The sequence below is a fragment of the Thalassophryne amazonica genome, chromosome 13, assembly GCF_902500255.1.
Source record: "Thalassophryne amazonica chromosome 13, fThaAma1.1, whole genome shotgun sequence".
In the NCBI taxonomy this organism is placed as follows: domain Eukaryota; kingdom Metazoa; phylum Chordata; class Actinopteri; order Batrachoidiformes; family Batrachoididae; genus Thalassophryne; species Thalassophryne amazonica.
Window position 1 is genome coordinate 61686088 of NC_047115.1, and position 18796 is coordinate 61704883.

The 18796-nt window shown below is 40.7% G+C and overlaps 1 protein-coding gene across 2 annotated transcripts in view; it reads left to right on the top strand.

The window, feature by feature from the left end:
- The window catches only part of zmp:0000000755 (phosphofurin acidic cluster sorting protein 2), a 141373-nt gene that overhangs the window by 66492 nt on the left and 56085 nt on the right, over positions 1–18796 (top strand). For both annotated transcript variants that reach the window (XM_034184556.1, XM_034184557.1), the window contains exon 3: positions 13683–13772. In XM_034184556.1, the coding sequence (XP_034040447.1) occupies positions 13683–13772 (90 nt within the window). The remainder of the gene's footprint in view (positions 1–13682; positions 13773–18796) is intronic.

Below are 18796 nucleotides of genomic sequence, written 5' to 3' on the forward strand. Positions count from 1 at the left end.
ACATGGCTCTCTCACTCTCACTTCAACTGGCTCATTGAGAGCGCACCATCGCTCTGTGCAAGAATCATTGATTCATGCTGCCACTAAAACCTCATAAATGAAAAATCTCCCAAATCTTATCACCAGCATATTTAAGTTTTGTACACTTTCAACAGCTGAAAAGTATAATGAAGCCAAGGAGGAGTGTCAGGTTGCAAAGTTTCATTGATTCATTCATTTTCTGTTGCTCATCTGTGTCCCAGTCGCAATGGTAGTAGACCAAGCAGCTCATCCCACACTTACCTGTCCTCTGTCAAGTTCTTTTACTCTTCCTGGGGGATCCTGAGGCATTCCCAAACCAGCTGGAAGATATTATCCCTCCCAAGTGTTGTGGGTCTTCCCAGTGCCTCCTCTCAGTTGGACGTGCCTGGAAAACTGTCCGATACAGCGTCTGAAAAATAGTCGATTAATCTTGCGCTTCACTGTACCCCCACTCGTGAACCAGACCCTGAGATACTTAAACTCCTCCCCTTGGGGCAGTAACTCTCCTCTGATCCATCAGGGACAATCTACCCTTTTTGACAGAGGACCATTGTCTTGCATTTGGAAGTGCTGATCTTCATTCCAATTACTTCAGTCTCTGCTGCAGACTGTGACCTCCGATGTACATTTGGCAGGCTTGAGGCCAACAACTATATCATCTGCAAAAAGCATAGATCTAATTCTGATGTCACGAAACTGGATGCCCTTTAGTCTTGGAGTCCAACACCCACTGGGAACAGGTGTGATGTGATACAGAAAATGCGGACACACCTCCTCTTTAGTACCTTGACGTAGGGTTTCCCATGGAGGCTGAGAAGTGTGATTCCTCTATAATCGGGACACCCTGTCCGGCTCCCTTTTTTAATGTTGGGGACCACCAAACCAGTTTGCCAATCCAGAAGTACTGCTCCAGTCTTCTACACAACATTGTTCAGCCATGACAGCCAAAGAACATCCAGAGACTGCAGCATCTCGAGGTCGAATCTCGTCTGCTCCCGGGGACTTGCCATTGAGGATTTTTTTTTTTTTTTACTACCTCAGTGACGCACACTAGAGAGATGGCACCAAATCTGCATAAGTCTTCCCTTCCTGCCTCCTCAAAGGAGGACATGTCAGTGGGGTTGAAGAGATCATCGACGTGTTCTTTCCACTGCCTGACTAAATCCTCAGTCCAGGTTAGCAGCTCTCCACCTTTACTGAACACAGCCTGGGCTAGGAACTGCTTCTTTTTCCTGAGTCACCTCACAGTTTGCCAGAACCATTTTGAGGCTGACCAAAAGTTATTCTCCATAGCGTTTCCAAACTCCTCCCATGCCTGCATTTTTGCCTCAGCAACCACTGAGGCTGCAGTCCCTCTGGCCTGGTTGCAAAGATGTCATTTTGAATATAGAGCCGTTCATAATTTCCCTCTCAAGTCATCTTTGCTTGCATTCACCGTGACATTCCCAGTGGAACGTTGCCTCTTGCTGCTACATCCTGCTTAGTCTGCATTTTTGGTTCCGTTTATGCCAGCTCTTAATTTCTTTTACCAATAATGGTGAAACTAGGCTTTTTCCACACCCATCACATTGGCACTGATGCTGATACCAAAGTCCTATTTACTTTTACTGAGCATTGCTACAGAAACAAGTAAAGAGAACCTCGAAGGCAGATGAAATGCAAACAAAATTTTCATTGGGAGGTAGAAAACATTTTCAGGGTTCCCACAAAGATTTGTAATGAACAGGTTTAAGTAAAGGTGAGCGTGAGCCGCCTACCAAGCACGAAGTGTGAAGCATTAAGTAATGTAGCATAATGAATGATGTATTCATACAGGAACTCTTGACTGCGGAGAGAAAAATAAAACTACTGGTAGACAAACAAAATTTGTCTTAAGGTGATTTCATTCTGTAAAAATACTGAGGGTCCTCAGTGAATACTGCCGATGTCACTGACCAAACGGTCCCCCTTAAAAATAGGTCCGGCCTGCCTTCATTGCGCATGTGGCATTTCAGAGCTCATTGGCGTCAGTTCTGAGTGTCACTAGCGATTCACTGATTATCACCTCGTTTCTGCTTAAAACTGCACTCCAGTCATCATCTATCTCAGTGACAGACATCTGAAGCTTTTGTACATAAAGCATTATTTCATCATAAAAGATGTCTGATCTATCAGGGCACGCAGCAGCTGCTGCTGCGCCTACGTCATTTCAGAACAACAGTAACGGCTCGCCAATTATTGCCTCGTTTCTGCTTAAAACTGACTTTAAATGATTTAAGAGGTTTTACCTTGTCATCTGTTGGTTAATAATCCCATTAATCCATTTGATGGCAAATGACACATGCACAGTGAACGCAGGGTGGACCAATTTTTTTGGGGGGGTGGGGTTTGGTCTGCGACAACGGAGCAACAAAGATTAGATGATGTTATTTAGCAGTAACAAGACACGGGCACTAATCAGGGCAACCACAGTGACAAGAAGGACATGTCCTCTTGTGGATTTTTAGAGACAACCCTGCAGTCAGTCCAGAAATCCAATATTCTTTTTTCTGTGGTTCTGTCAATTGACACTTTGGCTTCACATGCTCAAGACTTCAATCCCATAATTAGGAAATATAATTAAAATGATGTCCAATAATGGCCAATTTTGTTTTATGGTAAACTAACCATTCCCTTTCATTAATACCATGAATGGGTATGCAGCTGAAGAAGTATATGCTTATTGCTTAAACGATAAACTGTTTTCTCCAGTGCATGAAATCTCCATTTATGCTGAACAACTTGGAGAGCTGTGTTCACCATAGATTTGAGACTGTAGCATTAAATACACTTTGTTCTATGTTTACTTATGGTGAACAGAGATACTGAGGAAGACAGAAGAATAATACAGCTCTTTGACACATGCTCTGCAACCATGAGCTTATAGACATTACCTGGAGCAGCTGTATGTGGGAACACAGATGTCTTAACTTTAGCCTCACAGTTCCTTTATTACAATGTCTGTGTGATGTCAAATTCAGCCCGTGTGTATGAAGATCGTTGTAAGGAGGATTCACAGCGAGACAGTAGCTGTGTTTGTATCCTGTGACTTGTGCAAAACCAGAAGAGTACAAATATCTGAGGGTGAAGAAGTGCCATTTACACAAAGATGCCAATGAAAATAATTTCAAGGAATAGCAAGAACATTTTCCAAAGCTTACTTTTTGTCTCATCACATGTCACATGAATGCCACACCTGCCCAGGAACCACCCCTCACCTAATCCAAAATAAGTATTTCACGTTTGTAAGTATGTGTTTGACAAGGACAATCTCCTGATGTGTGCTACATGTGTGAAAGGGTTTAGGTTCCAGATAGTGAATGGCAAAGCCTCATGACCGCATGTCATCCATTCTTTCAGTATACACTGGCCATCTTTTTCTATCTGGGTCTCATCAGGTTAAGTGGCTTGCTTGCACTCACAATGACTAACCATTTGGATAGTCTTCCAAAGCCACAGCGGTAGGGTTGATGAGATTGCAGTTTGATGTCCAGGACGCTCTGTGCTCCCTGAGAGCTTTTCTTCTATCTCACAATGAAGCCACCAAGCAGCTTAGCCCTTCTCAAAAACCAGTCCTACATTTTTTTTCTTTTTTTTTTTTTTTTTGCACATTGGATTATAAAGGGAATTGGTGCTTGGGAGAACATGCCTATGCATTTAATGTTCTGGTTTCCTTTCTCAGCCATTGCTTGGGGCTGTAGTCAGATATTGTCAGATGGATTATGATCAGAAATGCTTACAGTCCTCAATTATGTTCAACATGCTGTGCAATGTATTTACATTTTCAGAACATGTGGACCCACATGCACAACCCCTTGACCAGCCTGTTGCCTAGCAACTATAACCGCGGCATCCCCCTCCTACACACACACAAATAACACACACACACACGCTTGAAGAGCAACACTCTGCACACCCAGTACTGCTGCTGTGCATTATAAAAATGTACACATGCCACATACTCCATTAACCCTCATCAGTACATGTTGGGAAATGCATTCATCTATGCACTTGAGGTCCATCTGGACTAGGGCTGCAGCTATAGAATACTTTTGAAATCGAGTATTCTAGCAATTATTCAATCGATTAATCAACTAATTGGATAAAAAGCACTTTTGCGTTTTAAAACAACATCAACAGTCCAGGGCTCTTCTTAAGCAGTGGCACAATGTCACTGTGCCACTACGCAAATTGTCAAATTTATTGTATCCCTTTATGTTTTCCTGGGTAATTATTTATTTTCACGTCTTTACAAGTTTTGGATCTTTCCCAGTGTCAGGAGCTCAGCACTCCCCTGACACTGGACTGTAAGCGCAGGTGGTCGGTGTAATCTAGTCAGTCAGGGTGAACGTGAGCACATACTGTAAAAAACTGGGCTCTGGAGTGCAGCTTTTCCACAAAAGTCGCATTGATAAAGCCACTCTGAACCCTGTCAATGAAAACTCTGATCAAATCCAAATAAAGGCAAGTTTTTGAATAAACTTGATTGACTTAAAGCATGGGTTAAAGTTCTCCGTCACCATGACGGATTTCTGTCATTTGGCAAATTTAATCACACATACGTGTGCTTACGTGGTGTCATGCGTGTTTTGGGGCCGGAATATGATACTCTCACTGTCAAAACATCATCTCATTCTGTGCTAATCAAAGCAGCAGCAATGTCAGCGTGGATGGCACTGCGGAGGAAGGGACTGTGTGAATTTTCACTCCTCTCCGCTCTGTTTACTGCTTGCCATGATCCATGGTCCTTCTCCTCCCTGTCTTCATGGGAACATTAGAGTGGTGTGTGGCTTTGCTTTGAACCAATGAAGCAGTGCTTTGTTGGTTCTTTGTTTTATTTCGCTTTATCTTAATTTTTCCCCACTAAAACCCTAAAGTGCATATGTCTGTGAGTAATATTTACCTTTTTTATGTTAAAGTGACCTGTTATGGTCTTCTGGAACAGTTGATAGATATATTTTATAACTTAAAAACGGGACTGATGCTAACGCGTTAGCATGTTTATGGTGCTTTCAATGTTAAAGTTAGCATTAAGCTATTCACGTCTCAGCACGTTTGTGTGCATTTGTTTTCTGTATAATTAATGGCTCAGCGTTTGCTGTCGGAAAAGTCAAATGTATTACAAATTGTAATTTTTTTTTATTTTTTTTTTATTTATGTATTAATAATAACAATAGCAACAACAACAATAATAGTAATAGCTATTAATGCTACAATACAGTTTTAAAGAAACAGACAAAAAGAACCTGATAAAACAAAACAACAGAAAAGATCAAACCAACTAACAATGAACAAAATAAATTATTATAGAAATAAATAACTGTTTCCTGTGAACACCTAGTGACTCTTACACCTCCACTTCATCCCTGTTTTATTTAAGTTTAATGACAATTTGTTTCGGTCAAACCACATCTAAGCTGTGTTTTTATACAAGAAAAAAAATAAAATGCAGTAAACTGCACATTTGAGTCTTTTTCTCATAAAAATATCTTATTAAAGATCACATATTACACTTTAGTCGAGCCTTAAAGCCCCTTTCACACCGGGGCTGTTCCCAGTTGCTTCCTGTGGTGGCATGACTGCGTTAGGTACGCACAGCAGGGGGCAGAGAGGAGGTGAGAACACAGCCTGTGGGTTCTCTGCACAGAGAAGTCAGAGGGCACAGTTGGACTGCAGACAGACTGTGCACTCTGACTTCTCTTCTACTTTATATTTGTTCTTGTGCAGAGCTGCAGGGCTGCGCTCTGAGCTCTGTTATAGTTTATCTTTCCTCCTTTGACCGCGAGATGCGTGCACGAGTGAACCATCCTTAAGCAAATGTGGAGATGTCTGGAGTTCTACTTGATGTTGACATGTCCTGTCTCAGGACCTATATCCTTTTTTGTCTTTTTTTTTAACTGTGATGTGAGAGTTTGAGCAGAGAACAAGGAACTAATGCCTGCAGCCAGTTTTTTTTTTTTTTTTTTTCCATTTAATTGTTCACATGTGCGTGCGTGAACGAACGTCCATGAGTGGACTAGAGATGTCCGGACTTTTTACTGGATATTTCTGGCAATCTGTCTGTGAGGAGGACTTTTATGGATTTTATTTAAACACATTTGTGAGAGAAGAAGCTGCAGCTGCTTCTCAGTGCCTCTCTTCACCAGACAGCTCCACACAGAGAGGAGCTGAGCTGCAATCAGCATTTTTTTTCTGTGGTCTTTTTTCTTCAGCGTGTAGTTTTTACTGCATTAAGTACACAGTATAAAACAATCCTGCGTGATTTATACTGCAGGAACAATGGAACACACCAGGAATCATAAATTGGCTTCCGAGTCACGCCGGGTAACACGCCGGATGTATGTGTGTGCAAAATAAAACAAAACACTACTCCAGGTATGTTTTTGACAAGAATATAACATCAAAACTTTGTTACAAGGTCAAACGATGTTGCGTGATAAAGGCCTTTTAATAATAACTCACTTAAAGAATTAATGGAAAAACCCACATGTAAGTAAAAACAAAAACGATTAATCAAAAAAATAATTGACCAATTTATCGATTACTAAAATAATGGTTAGTTGCAGCCCTAGTTTGTCTTACGAGTGAGAGCATTTTACTGATTAAATGTGAATAAGCCAGTTTTGAGTTTCTCAGTGCGCATGCGTTTTCAAAACGGTGACAGTGTTACTTTGTGCACAGCAGAACAACGTTGGCAATGGCTTTAGGCCCTAATTTTGTATTTTATTAACTGTACAGCCAGCGACACAGCACCCTTTTGGCACATTTACCGGATTAGAACCAATCAAAATACTGCAGAAGACAAAGAATTTTTACTTGACAGTTTGAAGTGAGTTTTCTTTGTTTCAGAAGGCTTCATACCCATTAAAATTCACCACAATACACAAAATTTGACTTGCTCTTTTAAAAATGTTCTGGGGAGCACCCCCAGACCCCCAGAATCAAGACTACATGCCGCCCCCCACTACCCTTTTATGTACCTTTATGTTCAGGTTTTGCATTCTTTTTATGCTTTCTCTGTCTCTCCTTAGAGGCTATTTAGAATAGATTTGTATACTGTATAATGTGTTTATTGTATTTATTGAGAAAAAAGAGTGTGTGCCCCCACTACACCACATGATGATCAGTGTGGACCCTCTTTCTTAAAAGGATTTATTTTACTCTGTCACGTTGGAAACTTGTAGCTTCTGGTGCTAAATGATTAGCTCTTACATGGCTTATCTGCATGCTCTAGTCTTCTGTTTTTTTTCTAGGGACATTGCAGCGCCACCACATTTTGTGTAATTGAATTATTCAAGTAACTTGACTAATCGTTTCAGCTCTAATCTGGACCCCACCAGTACTTATTGTTTTTAATTCAGATTACATTTTTAGAGCTTTAATTTCAATAGATAGGGTTACTTTGCAAATGTTTTGGAAAAAAAACCTGTGTATATGGCTAATATGTATGGTTTATCACATGTCTGTTTATGTATCACACTCCAATGTATCTGTCAATGTATCCTTTGGATTCGGGCTGATACAGATACGAGGGCCATGATACAGGGCGTGATACATAAACAGACATGTAGTAAGATAGTTATCACATATTACAACAAAAATAAAGAACAACAAACAGACAGTATAAACATAGCCAGATATTTGTCAAGTTTCACCGGAGAAAGAACAAGGAGCCCTCTCTTCTCCTTCTTGGTTCCAATCAGCCATTCAGTGAACAAGTTCACATCACTCTGCATTTTCTTTGTGGTGTTCGTGTTCTTATGTCTCTCTATAAAGTTAGGAGTGTCCTCTTCACTTACTTCTTGATGTCTCACAACTTCAGTATGAGACTCAAGTTGTAGAATTCTCCCTGCTAGGGAGACTAAAACTCTCTCACCTTAATCAGACATCTTGGTTGAATAAAATGATCTGGATTCTGTATCAGGATCCTGCACTTGTCACCAGGGTAACACAAAATAGGCGTGTGTCATTGGTGGGGCTGAGAAATGGGTGCTTCTGATTGTATGAAAAGCAGGGTGATACAAAGTCTGGTATTTTCAATGTCTTTTTTGTATCGCCCAATTTTAAGATTTGTATTGCCTTGATTTTACTGCCACAGTTTCCAGGGCAGTAAAATTGACAGGACAAGTATATGATTTATCATCCCTATTTTTTTTTCTTGTATCTCATGAGGCCTGGTTTATGAGTATAGGGCAGATTTTTGTTGTAATATGTGATAAACCAAATTTAATTTTGAAAGAACTTTGAGAATTTTGTCTTTTTTCAAACACAACTTAATCCACAGTTAACATGATTACATTTATTCTAACTACAAAAACAATTTAAAGGTTTTCATTAAGTGATTAAACGAAGATTTGCGTTAAAGTTGTAACTTTCAAGAAACCAATTTGGAATTGAAAATATATTTTTTAAAAACCTTGATCAAAACTAACCTGTCAGGATGTTTAATTAAGTTGCCCTTAAATATGAACGGCACCCTTGCATGTAAGATTGTAGTCTCACTAGGATCTAGTCCCTGCATTGGAAAAGGACCTTGTAATATTTGCAGTGTAGAGAGAGGAAGACAAACTGGGGCCAAAGGACATTCAGTCTAAGCCTGCCTTGCCAAAGCTTTGTGCTATTAATGCATGTCAGACAGTTTGAGTGGCTCACATTTGTGTCTTGATTTATTGTACCAGCCAATGAGGATCCCGAAGAAGTACATACAAGGCCTCTTTGTGGGTTTCAGGAAAAAGACAAGGACAGGCTAAAATAACTGCGATCCTCCCCCCCCCCCCCCCCCCCCCATTTGAGGTAAAACAACTTCTGTAGTTACTGTGAAGACACTGCCAGCATGTCCATTGTGACATAGTGAATCATGATTTTGGCAAGAAATCTGCAAATGTCATTTGAATAATTTGGAAATTTTGTTGTTTGTTTTAGTCTAGATGTTATTACCTGAGGAACCATCGCCTCATTCATGCAAATAGCGTGAACAGATGTGTAATTAATCTGGATTTGAATGTTTCCAGAGAATCAGACTCTTTTATCTCAGCAGGCAGATTGTTTCATAGAACAAACGCATGGTAAAACCCCCATTACACAGGGACGTAGTCTGTTCAGCTGTTTTTCTGCAGTCATGAAATTGTAGAGAATGCTGTAGGATGTCGAAGATCGGTACATGTGCCACCAGGACCTTACAAGGCCCAGCTGGTATCTGCTCACATCCCACCATGGTTGCCACGGCTGCCATGAAATATGAAGCTTCAAGGCCGCACTGCATCGACCACTCCATGACTGCCCAACTGTGTTCCATGATTTTTATGAATAAAGTTAAATATATAAAGTAGTTAAACACACAGTAATCCTGCCACTTAAGAATGCAGAATACAGGCTGGTACATAAGGTTTAATTATCATCCATATAGGTAGGCAGTAATCCCTGGAGGATTTTGTATGTTTGTAACAATACCATAACATCTGCCCTCACACAGAAAGGAAACCAGTGAAGGGAGGCCAAAGTAGGGTAATATGGTCAAACTTTCTTCTCCTAATCAGATCTCTAGCAGCAGTATTCTGAACCAATTGGAGAATTCTGATGCTGGACTGCAGTAAGCCAAAAAGTACGATATTGCAGTAATCCAATCTGGAAGAGATAGAGATGTGCATCAGTGTCTCTCTGTCAGCCATAGATGGAACAAGTTACATCTTTACAGTGTAACGGGGGTGATAGAAAGCATTCTGAGTTACTTTTCAAATGTGTAGACCAAAGGATAGTGTGGGATCAAAGGTCACCCTGAGATTTTTTTACTTTATTACTGTGATGATTAACACACCAGTCTAAGGTTAGATGGTCAGACTGATGCCTGTCTCTCACAGGACCAGTAATCCATATTCTCGGTCTTGTCAGAGTTTAAAAGAAGTTGTTTGGCATGCATCTAGTTTTTCACTGAAGCCAGGCAGTCCTCTAAAGTCCTTGTATGGGTGAAATTATTTGCAGTTATTAACATGTACAACTGGTGTCATAGCAAATAAAAGTAAGTCCAAATTGTCACAATATCTGACCCAAACATGCTATATAGAGAGATATTAGCAGAGGGCCTAATGCAGACCTCTGCAGTACCCCATATTTTACTGGAATGAGATTTGATGTAACACTGTTATACAAGACACACTGAGAGTGACTAGATAAGTGAGAGATCATTTAAATGACAACAGTATACGATGATCGACTGTCAAATGCAGCACAGTGGTGGTATCAGAGTCCATTGCAAGCAAAAGATCATTAACCACTTTAGTAAGTGCTGTCTCTGTGGAGAGATGCATTCTAAATGTCTCAAAGAGGCTATTTTCAGCAAGATAATCCCCAAGTTGCTTTGAAACCACATTTTCAAGCGTTTCAGAGCAAAAGGGGAGCAATATCTGTAATTTTTCAATGAACAAATATCTAATTATGTTTAAGAATAAGTTTGATCACAGCAGATTTCAAACTTGAACCTGAGGTTAGTGACAGGTTAATAATTGTCAGCATAGTGGGCCCAAGTGTTGCCCCCAAGACCTTAAACAGTTTAATTGATATTGGGCCAAAAACACAGCTCATGCTTTTAGCAGAGGTCAGGAGTTGCAACCGCATACCAAGTGAAATAGGATCTAATTTGGTAGGTATTGGCATACTAGTAGAGATGGCACATACATCAACAATAGGATCTAGTAGTGAGACGAGAGCATGCTGAGGTGTTCTTTACCTAATGTCCTCTGTTTCTCTTCAAAATAATGTAAGAATTCCTGAGCAGTAAATGGTGAGTGACTTACAGGTCATGGAAATCAGCCTTTGAATAACTGTAGCTACAGTGTCAAACAAGAACTTTGTATTATGCTTAACCCCCCCCCCCCCAGTATAGGCTTTGCCATAAAATATTCACACCTTGTCACAGTTTGACATATAACCATGAGCCCAGAGACTTTCCAACCTGTTTCTCTTCACGTTCTCGCCCTGCTGGGATGTTCCAGAATTACAAGAGGTAGAAAAAGAAGGTTGGCGAAAGGCTGTAACATGATAAGGAACGTAACAATCTTTAATCCAGAGGCATGCAAGAGAAACATGCTTGCAGCTGAGGAGAGGTTTCCTGAGGACATGCTGTATGTTGTACATGGAACAACACTGCCAGAAGTCTTGGTGTTTAAAACCTTTGCTTGTTTGCTTGTTTTTGCAATGTGTTTAATTCACAGGACACCCACCAAGTTGCTGGACATAAGAATAAGATGAACTTTAGTATCCTGAAGGAAATTGTTTTGCCAGAGTACCGAACAGTAAACGGTGAACATTTTTTTATACAATAGGTATAATAAATTTATGCAAAATGACTGAAGACATTTTCACAATATGTTCGCCAATATTGCTCATAACGTAGTAACACTTACTCAGTTGTGTGTTCCTAGAGTGGAAGTAGAAAAAAGAAAGAAGTAAGTCCTTATAGGCCCTTAGTCCCATCAAGCCAGTGCTTATCTCCAGTTTCCATGGTGTGAAAGGCAGAAGAGTCCACCACACACCGTGGACAGAATGGTAGTCCACTGCAGATTGCTTCCCAGCCAAGGCTGGTACCCATTTTACAGCTGGTGAACTGAGAAAGTACAGATTAAATGGCTTGTTCAAGGACACAGATGAGTAGTACAAGTGGGATTCAAACCCAGCTCTACATATTGGCAGGGCAGCTCTTTATCCACTGAGCTATCTACTCTGCAGAGTGGGAAGCAGAGTCTTTGACTTTTTCCCCTGTGAATTCTTTGGTCCATTTTGAATGTCAGTGCTTGGTAAGGTTGTGGTGTCTAATGGCTTGAGTGCATATACTGTTGAGGAAAGGTTCACTGACCTTTAAACACTAACGAACGGTGTGATCTTTGTTGAATCAATAGTTAATTTGATTGCAGCACATGAAAAACTGAGTGAGGAGCCTGAGTGTCTTGGTTTCTTTTTCTTGAGAGAGACAAATACCTTGTTGATGACAGTCATATCTCTGGAAATATTTCTAGAGACATCTCTCAACAGCTTATGGTGTCAGAAGGTCACTGGACCTATGTGGCCTTATTTAGCAATCATTCACACACAGAGATTTGTCCTTAAACCCTGCATGCAGACATTTCTATGCAAAGTATGGAATTTACCTACTTGTATTTGGAAACACAGCTCTGATCATGTGTGCGCACAGCATCTAGTGGTGGAATAGGGAAAATGCAATTAGAACACATTGCTGCTGTCACAGCATGTTTAGTTCCTCAAATTAATAAATACGCAATTACAGGTGGTTAGAAACAGACATGTAGCCTCATTGTGTCAAAACCTACAAAAGACACATGTGAACTAAACAGTAGCTTTTGACATCACCAACAAGCACATCAGTCTCAGCCTGTGACTTCTGTAACTGTTAGAATGGCCTAAACAGTGGGTCACCCCTTTGAGTCTGGTCTGCTTGAGGTTTCTTCCTCAATATCATCGCAGGGAGTTTTTCCTTACCAGTCGCCTGTATGCTTGCTCTAGGGCAGGTGTATTCAACTCCAGTCCAGAAATTTACAGTGTCGCTTGGCGCATTCCAATACAGGGACGCTCTACGGAGACACAAGTGACCTGAGGTGATGTCACCAAAATTCATATTTCTTACAGCTTGAGGTTTCTGAGCATTTATCAGGCAGGTGAATTGTTTATCAGGCAGCCATGTTTATGACTTAATTTCTCTGGGCATATAGCACCAAAAATAAAACAAAATATGTCAATATTTACATAATTCTTTATTTATTCTTTATTTTCTTTATCAGATCATTTAACATTTTATTTACTAGTGATATGTACTTTGAGTTTAACCCAAGTAAATCATCACTTTTACAGTTGGTTTTCTTTAGACAAGTCAGGTTGATGGATACATTAACATTTTCAAGTCACTGAATATTTGCTGAACTTCATTTACATCAGTCTTTAAGAAATACAAACAGTATGGTACTGTAAGGTAAATCTGTCTGGAGATAGCCATTCTCCAAAACTACAAGAAGGAGATCAATGATGAAAGCCAACAAGACACCCGTGACAACCCTGTAGGACTTATCAGCTTCTGTTGCTGTGATTGGAGAAATTGTGCACAATGTAGCTTTGTCTGTTGCATCGTCACTCACAGGTTCATACCGTAGTGGAGCAGAGATGGATTTTCATACAACAGAATGGATCGAATCTAGGCTTCACCTCCCTTGCAATATCTGGTAAACAGTAGCTGAAATTTCACATCTTTTTGCTTGCTTTTTTTTTTTAAATAAAGAAAATCCTTCCCTGGGCCAGTTCACCGTGAAGCGATTTAACTGGTGATGCAACAGTTAAGCTCCAGTTTTTTGTCTTACCTCACTTTCATCAGTGGTTTTGTATTCCCTTGATCTGTGTTGACTTCTCACAGTCACAGTTATCTCATAAGAATTAAAAAATTCTAAGACAAGATCATGATTGATAATCACTTGTCAAATTAATGACAGCACTTAATATTCTAGATTGGAAAGTTTAAGGTGATCTGTGGATCACCTGTTTTTTTCCTTAACAGCACAAATTCCAACAAACATCTTCTGTCCTCTTGACCAAAACTGAAAGAACCTTTTTTGTCCTTAAAAATGAAAACTTCCTTGGTCTTCCAGGGTTCGAAGCGTCTTCTGAGATCGAATGAATACCTCCTCCCACCCAGTGGCCTGATGGAGACAGATTTGGAGCTCACATTCTCACTGCAGGCAAGAGTTCTGTGATTACGCTGTGAAATATCACACTGTTATGGCAGGTACTTGACAGGCAGGGTTGTGTTAAAGTCATGTGAAATGCATTTGTACTCCCTCTTAAGGTACTGTGGTTTTTGGAATTTTAATGAGTGAAAAAAGAAAAAAAAAACAGAAAATGTTCAGAATATTATGCATTTGAACAATTTTTTGTGGTTATCTTTTCAGAAGATGCAATTGCCTGACAAAGTTAATTAAATAATGCACACTCCAGATACTTTCTGTGATGAGAAGAATGAATGATTTGGATCTGACATAAGGCATACAGTAGTGTTCAGAATAATAGTAGTGCTATGTGACTAAAAAGATTAATCCAGGTTTTGAGTATATTTGTTATTGTTACATGGGAAACAAGGTACCAGTAGATTCTCATAAATCCAACAAGACCAAGCATTCATGATATGCACACTCTTATGCCGCGTTCACACCGGGCGCGATCAGACGCTACAAATTCGCGGGGGTCGTGTGGCGACGGACGCGCCTCCTTTGCCCGGTGTGTCGCTCTGCTTGGGTGGACTTTTGCTGCGAAAATTCGCCCCGGTGCGTCATCAAATAGGAGGAGCTTCCATTCCGCTCGGCGTCAAGTCATCATGACGGACCTTGATCACACGGAGCGAGTTGTTGTGAAAAGCTCCCAATACAGAGAGTATCATTATTTGCTGCAGGAGCTGCGTCTGGATGACGGCCGCTTTCAGTGGTCCTTCCGCCTCTGCAGGACCCAATTTGAGGACCAACTGTCCCGTTCACACGCGCACATGTAAACAATAAAAAAAAGAAACTCTGCTGCTTGCTGCAGCTCGCTCTTCCCCCCAAAAAACTGTCATAACTGTGTTTAGAAACCAGTCACCATTTGTTTTATTATACATCTGTGTAGTTAATTAATAAAATATTCTCTACACACACGATTCGCTCCCGCGCGCATGTAGAAAAAAAAAAGAAAGAAAGAACGAAACTCCACTGCTTGCTATGGGGCTGCTCCTCGCTCTTTCCCAAAAAAAACTGTCATAATTGTCTTTAGAAACCAGTCACCATTTGCTTTATTATACATCTGTGTAGTTAATAAGTAAAATAATCTCCATGGACGATTCCCTTGCGCACGCACGTAAAAAAAAAGAAAAAAGAAAAAGAAACTCCGCTTCCGCTGCTGTGGGGCTGCTGCTCGCTCCAAAATCTGTCATGATTGTGAAATAAAGGACAAAAGAGAGATAAGTCCTGCTCACAGGCTGCTACCAGATACAGGACATGTTCACATCCTCAGTCAAACTCCAGACATCTCCACGTCACTACATATTCAGTCCCTGATTGGTCATTGTGGCGCGTCGAGACGAAAAAGTTCAGATTTTTCAACTTGGGGAGGAGGGCAACACGACGTGAGGCGACGCAATATTGCGCCACAAACGCGCAAAACGCTCAAAATCACTTCACTCGCGACACGCTGCGCGGTTTGGCGCCAAAACGCATCCTTACATAGGGATTACATGGAAACCTGTGGCTGCAGTCACTCGCGTCGCGCCCAGTGTGAACGCGGCATTAAGGCTATGAAATTGGGCTATTAGTAAAAAAAAAAAAAAAAAAAAAAGTAGAAAAGGGGGTGTTCACAATAATAGTAGCATCTGCTGTTGGTGCTACAAACTCAAAACTATTATGTTCAAACTGCTTTTTTAGCAATCCTGTGAATCACTAAACTTATATTTAGTTGTATAACCACAGTTTTTCATGATTTCTTCACATCTGCGAGGCATTCATTTTGTGATTTGGAACCAAGATTTTGCTCGTTTACTAGTGTGCTTGGGGTCATTGTCTTGTTGAAACACCCATTTCAAGGGCATGTCCTCTTCAGCATAAGGCAACATGACCTCTTCAAGTATTGTGACATATCCAAACTGATCCATGATACCTGGTATGCAATATATAGGCCCAACACCATAGTAGGAGAAACATGCTCATATCATGATGCTTGCACCACCATGCTTCACTGTCTTCACTGTGAACTGTGGCTTGAATTCAGAGTTTGGGTGTTGTCTCACAAACCTTCTGCGGCCCTTGGACCCAAAAAGAACAATTTTACTCTCATCAGACCACAAAATATTCCTCCATTTCTCTTTAGGCCAGTTGATGTGTTCTTTGGCAGATTGTAACCTCTTCTGCACATGTCTTTTATTTAACAGAGGGACTTTGCGGGGGATTCTTGCAAATCAATTAGCTTCACACAGGCGTCTTCTAACTGTCACAGCACTTACAGGTAACTCCAGACTGTCTTTGATCATCCTGGAGCTAATCAATGGGTGAGCCTTTGCCATTCTGGTTATTCTTCTATCCATTTTGATGGTTGGTTTCCGTTTTCTTCCACGCGTCTTTTGTTTTTTTTTTTTTCTGTCCATTTTAAAGCATTGGAGATCATTGTAGATGGACAGCCCGTAATTTTTTGCACCTGCATATAAGTTTTTCCCTCTCCAATCAACTTTTTAATCAAACTACGCTGTTCTTCTGAACAATGTCTTGAATGTCCCATTTTCCTCAGGTTTTCAAAGAGAAAAGCATGTTCAACAGGTGCTGGCTTCAGCCTTAAATAGGGGACACCTGATTCACACCTGTTTGTTCCACAAAATTGACACACTCACTGACTGAATGCCACACTACTATTATTGTGAACACCCCCTTTTCTACTTTTTTTTACTAAAAGCCCAATTTCATAGCCTTAAGAGTGTGCATATCATGAATGCTTGGTCTTGTTGGATTTGTAAGAATCTACTGAATCTACTGGTACCTTGTATCCCATGTAACAATAAGAAATATCCTCAAAACCTGGATTAATGTTTTTAGTCACATAGCACTAGTATTTTTCTGAACACTACTGTATGTGTGCACTTAGTTTGTGAGAGCTACAGAGCCAAAACATTATATTTTCTCAAAGAAATCCAAAATCGAACAGTTTTGCCATCTGTTACCTTGTATGCAAGTGACAGTAGAGTTTTGAACTACTTTGGTATGATAAGCAACAGAAGAGGGATATTCAACCAACCTGTGACACATGATCTTGCCAGTTCTAGCTATTATGGTGTGAACATTGTAGGGCTTTTTCCAACATAAAAGTCTGAAACAAGGTTCATGTTTGTACGAGGTCTGTCCATAAAGTATTGTACCTTTTTATTTTTTTTTAAACTATATGGATTTGATTCATATGTTTTCGCGTCAGACAAGCTTGAACCCTTGTGCGCATGCATGAGTTTTTCCACGCCTGTCGGTGACGTCATTCGCCTGTGAGCACGCCTTGTGGAAGGAGTGGTCCCGCCCCGTCGTCGGATTTTCATTGTCTGGAAATGGCGGAATGATTTGGGGTTTTTTCCATCAGAATTTTTTCAGAAGCTGTTAGAGACTGGCACCTGGAAACCATTCGAAAAATTTATCTGGCTTTCGGTGAAAATTTTACAGGCTTCACAGAGAATAAGGTCTGGTAGTACAGCTTTAAGGACCCCTTTAAGGGCCCCTTTAAGGACGCTCAGCGCGCCGCGCTCCGAGCTGCGACGACACAGCACAAGCCACCGTACCATGGAGAGCTGGACATGTCCAGCTCTCCACAATTTCACTGATACTTACTGGACTGGTAAGCATTGAAAGCCGAGATAGACATGTCCAAACTTGTCCTCTGACACGCCGAAACGGAGGTGTTCCTTTGTCTCGCTTCCAAAGCGAATTGGTCGTGACGCGCGAAGCCTCCACGCAGCTTTCCATGACAAAATCTCTTGTTAAAAGTGAAATCTGCTGGAAATGGCTGATGTCCAGCTCTTGTGATAAAGAAAGAGCACACGACGGTCTCGTATCCACAGAGCCATCAGCTCAGAAATGGTCCGGTGGCTTGTGCCGTGTCGTCGCAGCTCGGAGCGCGGCACGCTGAGCGTCCTTAAAGGGGTCCATAAAGCTGTACTGACAGACCTTATTCTCTGTGAAGCCCGTAAAATTTTCACCGAAAGCCAGATAAATTTTTCGAATAGTTTCCAGGTGCCAGTCTCTAACAGCTTCTAAAAAACATTCTGATGGGAAAAAAAAACAAATTATTCCGCCATTTCCAGACAATGAAAATCCGACGACGGGGCGGGAGCACTCCTTCCACAAGGCGTGCTCACAGGCGAATGACGTCACCGACAGGCGTGGAAAAACTCACGCATGTGCACAAGGGTTCAAGCTTGTCTGACGTGAAAACATATGAATCAAATCCATATAGTTTAAAAAAAAAATAAATAAAAAGGTACGATGCTTTATGGACAGACCTCGTATAAGTTTGGTCCGATTGGTTTCATGTTGCAATATTGCACTCAAACTAAAGAAATTTCCATGACGTACTTTCATCCTGACATTTTAATCTGTGTAGACTGCGTCTCTCCAAACTTGATTAACGTTGACTGGCTTGTAGTCCTGTGTGCATCTGACGTTTGCTTGTTAGTTTGGTGTGTAGTTCCATTTGAGAAAAAAAATGAACGAAGAGTTTCTTTCATTGCAGCTACACTGTTATTGTTAAGGTATTTTTTTTGACCAGCACCACTTCAGTGGCACTTGCTGTCAACAGAAAAGACAGTGCAGACAGTCACCCAGTTTTAATTAGCAAATTAATACAGTTATTAATAGTTTCTTTTTCTACTGTTTGTTGAGTGGGGTTGACCTGCGCCAACTTCCTGTAATTTTTCAGAATCATACAAAAAGTGTTTTCTTAATGCAGATACACCCAACTATGGTTCAGTTTAGTTAGACCAAATTCTGGTCCTTTAGGCTGGACCGTGGTACGAACCAGTTTTCACTTCTGCCTTTATTTATTCATATATTTTTTTTCCCCTCGGACCAAAGTGAAAAGTCCGAAGGTCCGGACCAAAAGAGGTACACTAAAACTCACAAATAAAAAAAAAAAAAAAAAATGGATTGAGGTGGCCCAGCACATTTTGCCAATTATAATTTAAATCCATTATATGTGTAAAATGGATAAAATCTGT